The sequence below is a fragment of the Typopeltis vanoorti genome, chromosome 6 (assembly GCF_054136105.1).
Source record: "Typopeltis vanoorti isolate ZY-2024b chromosome 6, IOZ_Tvanoo_1.0, whole genome shotgun sequence".
Lineage (NCBI taxonomy): Eukaryota > Metazoa > Arthropoda > Arachnida > Uropygi > Thelyphonidae > Typopeltis > Typopeltis vanoorti.
Window position 1 is genome coordinate 156,075,801 of NC_143554.1, and position 12,485 is coordinate 156,088,285.

The window sequence follows — 12,485 nt, forward strand, 5'->3', positions numbered from 1 at the left end:
CGTGCTTTATAGGTAAATTTTTCCAACTGTTATACAAGCAACATAGTTAACTAAAATAATCATAAAAGAGAAGTTAATTTTCCGACCTGTAATAATAAACAACTCATCCCACAATACGGAATGATTACCCTATTATCGGAATGGATTCTCCTTTTTCTGACATGCGCAGAAGTGTCGAGGGATTTCTAATCGGTGGGCGAACTATATATAGTATGAGTAATTCTAGCGTGCAACACAAAGACTAAAATGCTAATTAGCGCCATCTAAGTTAAAAAAAAAAAGAGAGAAAAAAAGCAGGTATTAATTTTGTCTTAGGATGACTGTCTCCCAAATCTTTGGTAGATTTATACAGCCATACTTGTTGAGGTTTGGATTATATTTCAAGGCTTATATTGATTCCAGGAACAGCTTCTCTGACTTGTAAAACTTCTGTGCAGTACTTTTTATTTTTCAATTGATCCTGTGTGCAGGGGAATCCAAAGCATGGGCTGCCAGACCCGACTTGCGATAGCGAAAGTGCCGGAGTGCCGGATATATTTTTTGTGTTCACTGAGGCGGATGTCAGCAGTTCTTCCTGTCTGTCCATAGTAGGTTCGGTGACAAGAACAGGGCACTTCATAGACTTCTGGATGTGATAAAGGAGTGAATCTGTCCTTAGGTGAACGGATGAGAGTTGAGTTGCCAATTTCACATAAGGTTTAAATACGGTGCGTATTTCCACACGGTTTAATAATAATAATAATGAAACCTTCAAAGCCGGCCTGGTTGGGTGACGGTTTAGAATATCTACTTTCCGACCAATAGGTTGGGAATTCGAATCTCGTAATTATAGTAAAATATGGTTAAAATATGCAGTTGGTTTAAATCATTTGTTTATATTCATTAATTTACAAAATACATTCTTTTTCCTAATTCTTTTTTAATCCTAATTTTTTTTTTTAGTATTTAAAGTAGTGAAGCGTTTTGCCATATCTGTAGCAAATAAACCTCGTTTGCTAGAATTGCCTCATAACGCAGATCGTAAAGAATACTTAAAGAATATTTTACAGCTTTATAATCATCTTGCATTACTTTTTTTTCCGGTCTGTTAATTAAAAAAAATGTGAATGTCTTTCTTATAATAAGTGAGTGTCAAAGAATTCTGTTATTTGATCACAGATTCTTCTAGTATCCATGTTTATTCTTTATCACTTCCAAGGATAAGGAGAATGTAAAAAAAAATGATAACTGTATTAACAATAAGTCATTGCTTAGAGTTTCCATCTATAATTTATAAGTTTTTAAACAGTCTGAATTATCTTCAATGCGATAATTTCGAGGCACTTTGTGGGCAGATTAGTATACCATAGCGAGCCGTGATGGACTATGTTCTTGTTTGTTAGATTAAAAATATCGGGACTCTGTCTTTTTTTATGTTTTATTTTTTATAGGCATTTATGGGTGCGAGTCCTAATTAAAGGGAATGACTTATTCTTTTGTCACATTAATAAATTCGATTTTTTAATAAATCTTTCGTAAATATCAAATAATTATTAGTAAAACAGTCTGAATAAAATGTAATAGGGTTCATTGAAATGTTACGGCATCAATAGGAATGTTCTCAGTTTTCACGTCATGTTTGTTGTATTATTCATCGAGTCGTGGATATTTTAAAATATGGTGGTTCCCTTAAGCCTCCTGGACAGTTATCAGCACTTTGTAATGAGCTATGTTTTTTTTTTTCTCATATCTTGATTTTTTAAATACCTTGACGTTTTGACGTGGTCCACGCTTTATGATAACACTTGTTTAAAAATATTCTTGTTCTTCAGAATTCTGTCCATAGGGTGCAGCAGATAATGACTTCTACGCCAAACGAAAATATTTGTTGGACGAGATTTGTCTGCTGTAGTGCATTAGGGAGAAAGTTGCAGACAAATTCAGAAAAAAGAGAAATTAGGGGATTTTTCCTGCCTGAATTTAAAATTTGAATTAACAATATCTACAGAATACTTATTTTCAGCATAAATAGGATATTTAAACCTATCATAGCCTGAATTATAAACTTCACAGAACTCAGCAGATTCAAGTATAGGCATGCGACTGCCAATACCGATCCTCTTCAATTCCCTGCACAAAGTTCGCCGAGATTTGGGTCGGGAAAAACCTTCATCAAATGTTTTGGTCAATTGCTGCACACAGGAAGTTCTGTTTGTTTCTCAGACGATGGCGATTTTGTTCCTGACAAACCGTCTTCAGACAGTTATGCCTCTTAGACCAACAATGTACTCGTAGGTTATTTTTCCACTGATTAAACACCCGGAATATTCCGTCTGTTTAGAAACTAGTCATCTCTTCTACTTACAGAATCGTGGCTCTAGTCGGACGGCTATCCAATAATCCCTTTATGTAACTCCAAAAGATCTTTCGTTTTTTATGATCAACACTCTCGACGATTACTGACCAGCAACATTCTTGAATAGTTGTCTAGAACACGTGGGGATACACGTGACCAAGTTTGCTCGTACGCTGTATAAGTAACGTGTACGTACATCTGCATAAAGGTTTCTAATTCAATGGCCGGTATATGCAGTCGATAATAGATTTTCAGATATACAGATTGACAATGAAGATTCTAAGTTATAAATACAAGAAACATTAAAATAAATACCTTCCTTCTGTAAATGATTTTAAATATTTTAAACAAAAAATCAGAGAAATGCAATTCCACTTGTTCAAATTCTGGATTCCTTCATTCCAGGAAAGCAAGAGATAAAAATGGCTACTCCCAACGTCCCTTCTCATTGGTTCTTGGGAACCATTAATGACATTGAGTTCGTCGATCCCATTCCCGAAATTCTGAGGTGCGTTTTGTGCCAAAGGTTAAGTGAAGATTATTTGCAAACTTCGTGTTCCCATTCGGTGTGTTTGACATGCGTCGAGCCATTGACAAGCGAAGGGTGGTGGTATACATGTCCCAAATGTAGAAAGGTGGAAAGAAGATCGCTCGTAAGTTATTATTATTATTATTATTATTATTATTATTATTATTATTATTATTATTATTATTATTTTTAAGATTTTTATATTATATTATTTTTATATTATTATTATATTAATTTTTCTCAATCAAAATGCCACTTCTTGTCTGTTCTTAACTACTCTTCTTCAACTAGGAAATTCAAATTTTATAATATTTTATTCAGCATTGCTTTTGTTTAAACTTTAAAACATCGCAGTTTGGTAGAGTGGAAGGCTTAGTTTTATATAAACAAGGAGTTTCCTCGGTTTTTGAAATTAAAATGTCGTATACATTGCGAGGTATTTTCACATTATAGATTGTTATATTAACTAAACATAAATTGCTTCGCACTATGGTGCCATAATCAGAGTCAGCCATCAATAATCAATTTTTGCAATTGTTTACTGACTTCTGACATCATAAAAATCAATGACACCTACTTGTAAACCATTTCAACAGCACAATCAGACAGGAAAAGCCTGAAAAGGGGTCTGAGTTCCTCTGGGTCTCTTGCACCAGTAAATTCACTCAAAAGGATACTCAAAGCTTTCTAGCTGCCGGTGTCTGTTCCAAAATATTGCATATATGCATATAAGGGTGTGCTGAAAAGTTCTGATAATAACCATGAAGGAATTGAAGTAGAACTATGTAACTCACACATTATTCTACATATTCCCCATGAAGTGTCACACACTTGTTACAACGCTGCAGCATAATCTGCCATTATTTAGAAAAAAAAGTCTCTTGTTGCACAAACCAGTCCTCACCTGCAAACGTGACTTCATCATTTGTAGTAAATTTTATTATTTTCAAGTGTTTCTTTAAATTTCAGAATAGGAAATAGGCAGATGGGGCAACGTCTAGCGAACACGATGGGTGAGCCTGACATTGAAAGCCCAACTTGTGTATTGTCTGTTGGCTTTCAGGAGCAGTGCGAGCATGTGCGTTGTCCTGCAAAAGCAACACACCTCTGCTCAATTTCCTGTGGCACTTTTCGTTCAGTACCTCCTTCAATTCCTTCAGTATTGCTGAATAAACTGATGATGCTGTGAGAGTTTCGCCTTTTCCAGGTACTTGGTAAGGATTATACCATCCATATCACAAAATACAATGGCAAGAACCTTCCCTGTTGACCTTTGGATTCGGAACTTCTTTGGTGGTGGAGAACCTTTGTATATCCATTCCATTGACTGTTGTATGTTTTCTGGGTGATAGGGCCGAAGCCATATTTCATAAACAGTCACAATACGAGCCAAAAAATGTGTACCTGATTTCTCAAAATGACCAAAAATCCCTTTAGATGACAGCACACGTTCTATTTTTTGGTCGGCATTCAAACATTTGGGCCCCACTTGGCTGAGAGCTTCTGAATGTCCAAATGTTGGTGGATAATGACGCTAACTCATTCAGAGTCTTTGCAATGTTTTTGGCTGGTTTTTGGCGTCTATCATCAAGGATCATGGCATGCGTTGATGATGATCCCATGATTCCCAGTTTTAATCTTGGCCACCCATGTGGTAACTGTTATATATGCTGTGGCACAGTCCCCTATAGTTTCTCACAAGGTTTCTTGAATCTCAGTTGCGGACTTTTCTTGCAGCGAAAAACTTGATGACGGCCTGCAGCTCTGTGTCTTCGAAAGTCATCAAAATCTCTAATATGTTGCAAGTTACAATTTGATGAAACATGGAGGTTAAAGGGCTGTAAGAGATGTTCTTTCGTGTGGTTTTATCAGTTGCTTTAATATCATTTTTGTTCTAGGTGGTGATCAGTACTTTTCAGCCCCCTCCCACGAAGTTGTTGAGTTCCCTGACAAACGCCGGTTTCAATGAAGGGGGAGACCAGCTGCGTCTTAGCTAAACATTATTCCAAACGTTTTTTCGATTTGAGTATGAGCAGCTGAGCCTTCGCTTTCTTTCGATTCTCGTCTAGAACGCGAAGAGTCTTCAACTTTTCAGCTTTTTTTTTTTTTTTTGAAGGAGAGAAGCTTTGGTTAATGACAAACTCGGTTATTTAAAATGTTCCTAAAATATCTTAAAAGCCGTGCGTGAAAAAATATGTTCAATTCTAGCTGTGTGGAAAACCCATTTTTTTTTTTTTAACTGAAACCCTCAATTCACCGTAATTAGTGATAACCATTTAGCTTTATCTTGTTTTATAGATGACACAACAGTCCCTGAACTATGAAATGATACTGCCCCTTCGAGTACGGTGCGGCTACAGACAAAGCGGAAACAGAAACGGCCAAAACGGTTGTTGCGAAGTTGTAACGCTCAGTACTCTGTTGGTAAGTATGCTTGGTATTATATCCTTTTAGAAAAACGTTCTTTATTGAATATTTTGTAATACGAAAACTTCTACCAAGAGCAGCAATTAGAAAAATAAAATAATAAAATAACGTCCAGATAAGATCTCATAACACGAATTTGATTTTTTATTAAAATACGGGTTGATTATTGTTTTTATTTTTGTTGGTGTTTAAACACTCCAATGCATTTAAGACGTACGACCTCTGATCGCTTATTGTTATTAATCTGAACTGGACAGTCATGCAGGACCATTGAACTATTTAAGGTAATTTTTCATTCTGCTTACGATCTTTCTTGTTTTGGATTTACTAATCATTATTTTCGAAATGGTAGTCCCTAAACAACAAGTTATTTTCCTTTTTCTTTTTTTTTTCATTTTGGAATGATACATACAGGTAGATCGAACGCCCAATTGCGACGACTGATATTTTACATCGATCAAAACAACCATAAATTTTTAATTGTGATTTGTAAAATAACAACAAAAATTTTCTCGTCAAAGATATGGGATTGCAAGCATTAAAATTAAATCAAATTCTTGTATAGTTATACTATTAATTTTCAAGACAATTTGAACGTACTGTGATTTTTGACATGCACTGCAGACATGATTTTACCTTGCATAATTTCGAAACTACAAATTATCCAAAGGAGATTAATATTGCAATGACTCCAACTTTGAAGTGATCCAAAATACCATTAAAGTCATTAAAACTGTAACTTTAAATGAATAAAGTTACAATTTTAATGATATTTCGGATTTAGAGCCTCTCTTAAAATTTATCGGGCAATTTCCGTTACGATTTAAACAGGATCATATCAATGTCTAAATGAAGTTTAAAAAAGTGTCTTCAATCTTGACAATGAACAATTCCCATAATATATGAATGCTCTAAGGCAGCAGTCGCCAAGGTGGTCGATATCGACCCCCAAGGGTCGATATAACATTGTTAGGGGTCGATTCGGGCTCAGGGGTCGATAGAAAAATATAAGACATCATTGTACTGGTAATATTTAATTCTGTTAACTTGGATTATCTCCATCCTGAATGACAACGCAATTAAGAGTGAATCGTTGGAACAGTGATATGAATAGGACCTGTAAGATGGAGCAAGGTCATGAAAATAGTTACGGATGCCAATCAAGTAGGCCAAAATGACGTATTTACCAATAAACGGATGTCTGTGGTTCCCGCCCGGCCGGCGCTTACATGGTTAAAGCTGGTTTCAGTCATGTTAATTCCATTTTAATAAAACAAAGAAATAAGCTAGATATAGAATTCCGTGGTGATTTAAGGCTGAAACTTACTAATTTTGAACCCAACATTGCTAATCTTCACATTGACAACGTTAGTAAATTGTATACTAAGTTAATAAAAGTCTTATTTTCATTATTTAAATGAAGGGGATATTAAATCCCACATTATTTCAAAGCCAAATAAGAAACTCAAAGATCGGAATCAAAGAGTTTCATGCCGAATCTGGGATTTAATATCCCCTTCATTTAAATAATGTTACATCGCCGAAGTGAAGCCCATTGGCTCTTTTATTTAAGTCTTAATTTCATATATATAAGTAAGATTGTATTATTGTTATTTTGTTATCTAAATTAAATTTTATATTTTACATATTATTTATCCCTCCTATCAGATATGTAATGTTAAGAAGGACGTCAAAAACAAAAACGTATCCCTTTGACGTTAAGCCAATATAATAATATATACTATATTATGCATACAATAAACACTGTAACTATAAAATAAACAATCTAAAAACTCACATAAGCGTCTTTTTTTGCTTGTCCTATTATAATTACGTAATAGTAAAATAGAGGGGGTCGATAAACAGTCAAGAAACTCTTGAAGGGGTCGACGGTCAAAGAAGTTTGGCGACCGCTGCTCTAAAGAAATATGGCATTTATAATTACCACGATCATTTCGTTACTTGTAAACATTGGCTGGTACCATGAGCATATAGATAAAACTGCTCATTGCTAAGTAAAACCAAATCTCCGAGTTTTATTTTATCAACTTTTATTTTATCCTGTGTCACTGGAAAGTGAAAAGTGTGTATGTATGATAACTTTCTATTGTTAATCTGCTTCATAAGATCTAAGTTAAATAAATATTTGAGATATTTCAGTTCTTTATGGAGAAATTTTTACCTCAGCTATTTTTCTAGATTCATATGGTGGCATGTCCATTTAAAATCATGGCGTGTCGTTTTTGTGGTGCTCAGGAAATTCCACAGGTGCAGGTAAGAATATTTTTACATCAGCTAAATATGCTTAATAGCTTATCATCATATTTTCCTTCCAAAATCTCCAGTTCTTATGCCGTAGAACTGTTTCGGACTTCAATAATACCAATTAGGATTTAAAAATATATAATGGCGGCAACTGTAATTTGTCAGAACGAATTAATTTAATGATGGTTTTATTGATGTTTAATTAATTATTAATTAACAATTAATTATCAATTATTGATTAATAATAAAAATCAGCTAAATTACCAATTAATTATTAATTTGTACATTACAAAATTACCAAGGTGTTAACGTCAAAATTTCAGGATTTATGAAGTGTTCCGTAGTCAAAAAAAGTTTGAAAAACACGGCTGTACGCTCTACCAGAAGTTTTTAAAATCATCAATCGCTATGAATCATCAGTGACAACTAAGGATAATTTTCATTAAAACCAAAAAAGTTAGGAATTAAAGTTTATAACAACTTGTATGCAACTTGGATGTATACTTTCTATATCCGAGAACCTAATATTTATTATTATTACGTGCACCTGCATTGAACTCAATTATCGCGAGAGGACATTCTACTCAACTATACACAACTCACTGGTTCTCGAACTTACTCCACCTGCTATTGCTAATATCACAACGACACTACGACCATCAACGCATAACGCCATCTACCCTCTACTACCGCCAACAATAGAAAATTTTGTCTGTAAATTGCTGGTTCGTCTGCGATCTAGCAAACAAGTTCGTAGCAAATGCGCACTTTCCATTCTTGTTTTAAATATTTCAATAAGTACATTACTTATGTAAATTAATACTTCTTATAATTTATTTTTGTTTAGTGATCCAGTGAAGCCTACGCAACAATATCCGACCTCACGCTGTCTTTGCTCTCAAAATTGAATAAAGTTGAAAAATTAAGGTTCATGCAAAATGTTTTTCGTGCCATGTTTAACTCTTCTTTTAAGATGCACGGATAGTGGCATTGCTTCTCGATTTTTAAGGTTACCGAAAGTTCACTACGAAGCGTGCTTTTAAAAGTTTTCATTGCACCTAAGTTGCCCTACTAGAAGAACGTATAAACCACATAAGGTCGGAGATTTCTCATTATCTTCCTCCCTTGCTACGAACATTTTGAACAGTTCAGATAAAATTCAGTTTAGATAAAAGTTTGTGAAAAATCGGATTATATAATCACAGTTAGCAAAGACAGAATGCAACACAATCTGTGAAACCTAATCAATGAAAAAAATAGTAAAAAATCAGTCTTAGTTAACGATCAAGTACTCACATACATTATCTGATACTTATGTTTCAACTTTGTGATATCACCTATTAGGATGCCAAAATTATATATCATGGCCAAAGTGGGAAAAAAATCTTCAAAGAGTTCTATGGATATGACATATTTTTCTCGCATTCAAACAGACTTCATACTTCTACAAACAAAACCATCTAGTAATAAAGTAATCTAGTCATCTAGTAATTACCTCAAGGGCTCACTTTAGTGAGTACAGGCATGGCAAACCCGAGGTACCAGATGCCTTACTTCATGTAATATACATCCGTTATATTATTCTGTAGACTGGTTCCTCCCCTTCTTTCTTTGCTTCTTTCTCCTCTCCTTGTTCATTCCCTCTGATGCTATTAGAGTATTCGAGGGCTAGGAGTGAATCTTTCCTATCTTGCTAAGTCATTTCGTCTTATGCAGCCACCCAAGGTGGCAAGCTAGCCTCAATATGTGCCGGTCCCAAGGACATCCGGTCGTAAAACTTCACTGCCAGCTCTAGTTATGATATGAGTCAAAGAGAAAATGATATAAGGGCTAGGGTTTACCCCTTAAGCGACGCGCAGCCACATCGCCCTACAGCTGCGAGAAGTGGACGAGGGCTACCGCATCAAGGGCGGGTGCGGTTAAAGAAGCGAGCCCAGCAGGTGGAGAGGATGTTGCGAGTGGGAACACTGAATGTTGGAAGCATGACTGGAAGGGGAAGAGAGGTGGCAGACATGATGAGGAAGAGGAAGTTGGACATTTTATGTGTGCAGGAGACAAGGTGGAAGGGGGGAAAGGCAAAGGAAATGGGAGATGGATATAAATTGTTCTACTCTGGAGCGAATCACGAGGGAAGAAATGGTGTAGGAATTGTGGTGTGTGGAAGAATGAAGGGCGAAGTACTGGAAGTGGGTAGAAGAAACAACAGGATCCTGCGATTAAAATTGGGTCTTGGAGAAAAGCGGCTGTTCGTATTATGTGTATATGCCCCGGAAGGTACAGCAGAGGAGAAAGATGAGTTCTGGAACGTGTTAGATGAAGAAATGATGGAACTGGAAGAAAACGAGATGGTGATTGTCGGAGGAGACTTGAACGGACACATAGGGAGACAGAACAGAGACTGTGAAAGGGTGCATGGTGGCCACGGAGTGGGAATGATGAACCAGGAAGGAGAGCGGGTTGTGGACTTTGCAGTAGCGTTTGATATGGCAATTGTGAACTCGTTTTTATACAAGAGGGAAGAACATTTGATATCATTTAGGAGTGGTAACAACAGTTCACAAATTGACTAATCTGGAAAGATTAGAGAGTAGAAGGAGGGTTGGTGGTGGAATAATAATGCACAAGTGGCAGTGACAGCTAAGAGGAAGGCAAATCAGAAGTGGGATGAGTCAAGAGTGGAAGAGGACAGAGAGGTGTACAGAAAGAGAAAATAAGAAGCTAACTAGGCGAAGGCCATGGCATATCAAGATCTGTATGATCAATTACAAACAAAGGAAGGGAAAAAAATTTACCAACTAGCGAAATGTAGAAATAAAGCAGCAAAGGACATCTTACATGTGAGGCAGATCAAAGACGCTGAAGGAAGAGTATTATGGAGGGATGTGGACATAAGAAACAGATGGAGAATATACTTTCAGGGACTTTTGAATGAGGAAAATGCAAGGACTCACAGAGAAGATGGGCAGCCTTCTGAGGGGATGGTGCAGAACATCAGTAGAGTGGAAGTGACGGAGGCCATGAAAGGAAGAGGAATGGAAAATCGGTGGGCCCCGACAGGATTCCAGTGGAGACATGGAAGGCACTAGGAAAAGAGGGAATTGACCTACTGTGGGACCTGTTCATGAAAGTTTGCCAACAGGAAATATACCCGTGGAATGGAGGGAGAGTATACTTGTCCCCATCTACAAGGGTAAAGGGGATGCACAAGACTGTAAAAATTACAGAGGAATAAAGTTGATGCCACACACAATGAAAATCCTAGAAAGGGTTCTGGATGGAAGATTGAGGAAGCAGGTGGAGATTGCAAAAGGACCATTTGGCTTCATGCTGGTAGATCAACAACAGATGCTTTCTTTGGGTTATGGCAGATGATGGAAAAGTTTCGAGAGAAACAACGGGAGCTACATCTGGCATTTATTGATCTGGAGAAAGCATACGATAGAGTGCCTAGACAAGAAGTCTGGAGGTGTCTGAGGGAGAAGGTTCCGGATAAATATGTCAGGTTGGTGGGGGAGATGTACAGAAATGTGAAGACAAATGCTGGAACCTGTCTGGGACAGACAGAATGTTTTCAAGTAACAGTTGGCTTGCATCAAGGGTCAGCATTAAGTCCGTTTCTGTTTAACATTGGGATAGAGGTGGTGACGGAGGAGGTGAGAGAAGATGCGCCTTGGACAATGTTGTATGCAGATGACATCCTGCTGTGTGCAGATTCAAGAGAAGAAGCGGGAACTAAACTGGAAAGATGGAGAAAAGTACTGGAAGAGAGAGGTATGAGACTGAGCAGAAGTAAGACAGAGTATATGCGTTGCACAGTGATCGGCCAGGAGACAGATCTGGAGCTGGAAGGAAATGTCAACAGGAAGGTGAGGGACTTTAGATAATACTTAGATTCAACAGTGGAAGAAGATGGAGGAGCTGAGAAGGAAGTCGGATGCAGGATACAAGCGGATTGGAGGAACTGGAGGGAGATTGCTGGAGTGTTATGCGATAAGAGGGTGCCGATCAATCTGAAAGGCAAAATCTATAGGACAGTAGTGAGGTCAGCTATGACTTTTGCTAAAGAAACTGTGGCCCTGAGGAAAAATAACATCAGCAGGATTGAAGTAGCAGAGATGATAATGCTTAGGTGGATGTGCGGTGTGGCCAGAAAGGATCGTCTGAGAAATGACTATGTTAGGGGAACAGTGAAAGTTACGAACTTAGGAGCGAAGATACAGCAGGCAAGGTTGAGATGGTTTGGTAATGTGATGAGGAGGGAGGACGAATATGTGGGAAGAAGGGTCATGCAGATGGATGTGCAAGGAAGGAGGAAGCGTGGGCGGCCAAAGAAGAGATGGAGGGTGCTGGTAGAAGAGGACTTGAGGATGAAGAACTTGGATGTGGTGACAGCCCAAGACAGGAGGATGTGGAGGAGACTTATCATCAACAGTGACCTCACTTAAGTGGGAGAAGCAGCAGCAGCAGCAGAAGAAGAAGAAGTCATCTAGTAATTGCAAAGGTTGCCAAAACTTCACATCAGATTACATGGTTATTGAGGAACACACTGACAAGCAGGGATAAGGAAGTGATTGTCCCACTTTATAAAGCATTAATAAGACCTTATTTGGACTATTGAGCACAGATCTGGCCATCTGGATTTCTTGGTGATGTGGAAATGGTGGAGAGGATTCAGAGGCGGGTTACGAAAATTGTTGCAGGCCTGTGGGATGTCTCCTACGAGGATAGATTGAAGGTCTGTGGGTTTCAAAAACTAGTTGATAGACGTATGAGAGGAGATATGATAGATTATTAAATTATTAAAAGGGTTTTATAGGATTGATACTGATAACTTTTTTATGACCTGTGAAGGAAGGGAGAGAAAGCGGGGTCATCCGTGGAGATTGTCGAAGAGTGTGGTTAACAAGGGTGTTATTACTAGATTTTTTG

General features: G+C 37.3%; 1 protein-coding gene across 2 annotated transcripts in view; it reads left to right on the forward strand.

Annotated features, from left to right (window-relative positions):
• The first annotated feature begins 251 nt into the window (after positions 1 to 251).
• The window catches only part of LOC150106128 (TNF receptor-associated factor 5-like), a 37,929-nt gene continuing 25,695 nt past the window's right edge, over positions 252 to 12,485 (forward strand). Inside the window, exons 1-4 of one of the 2 annotated variants that reach the window (XM_090393879.1) lie at positions 252 to 297; positions 2,741 to 2,988; positions 5,163 to 5,288; positions 7,491 to 7,565. In XM_090393879.1, coding sequence (XP_090250005.1) covers positions 2,758 to 2,988; positions 5,163 to 5,288; positions 7,491 to 7,565 — 432 coding nt within the window. In that variant the 5' untranslated portion in view covers positions 252 to 297; positions 2,741 to 2,757. The other variant, XM_090393878.1, reaches the window with a different exon arrangement.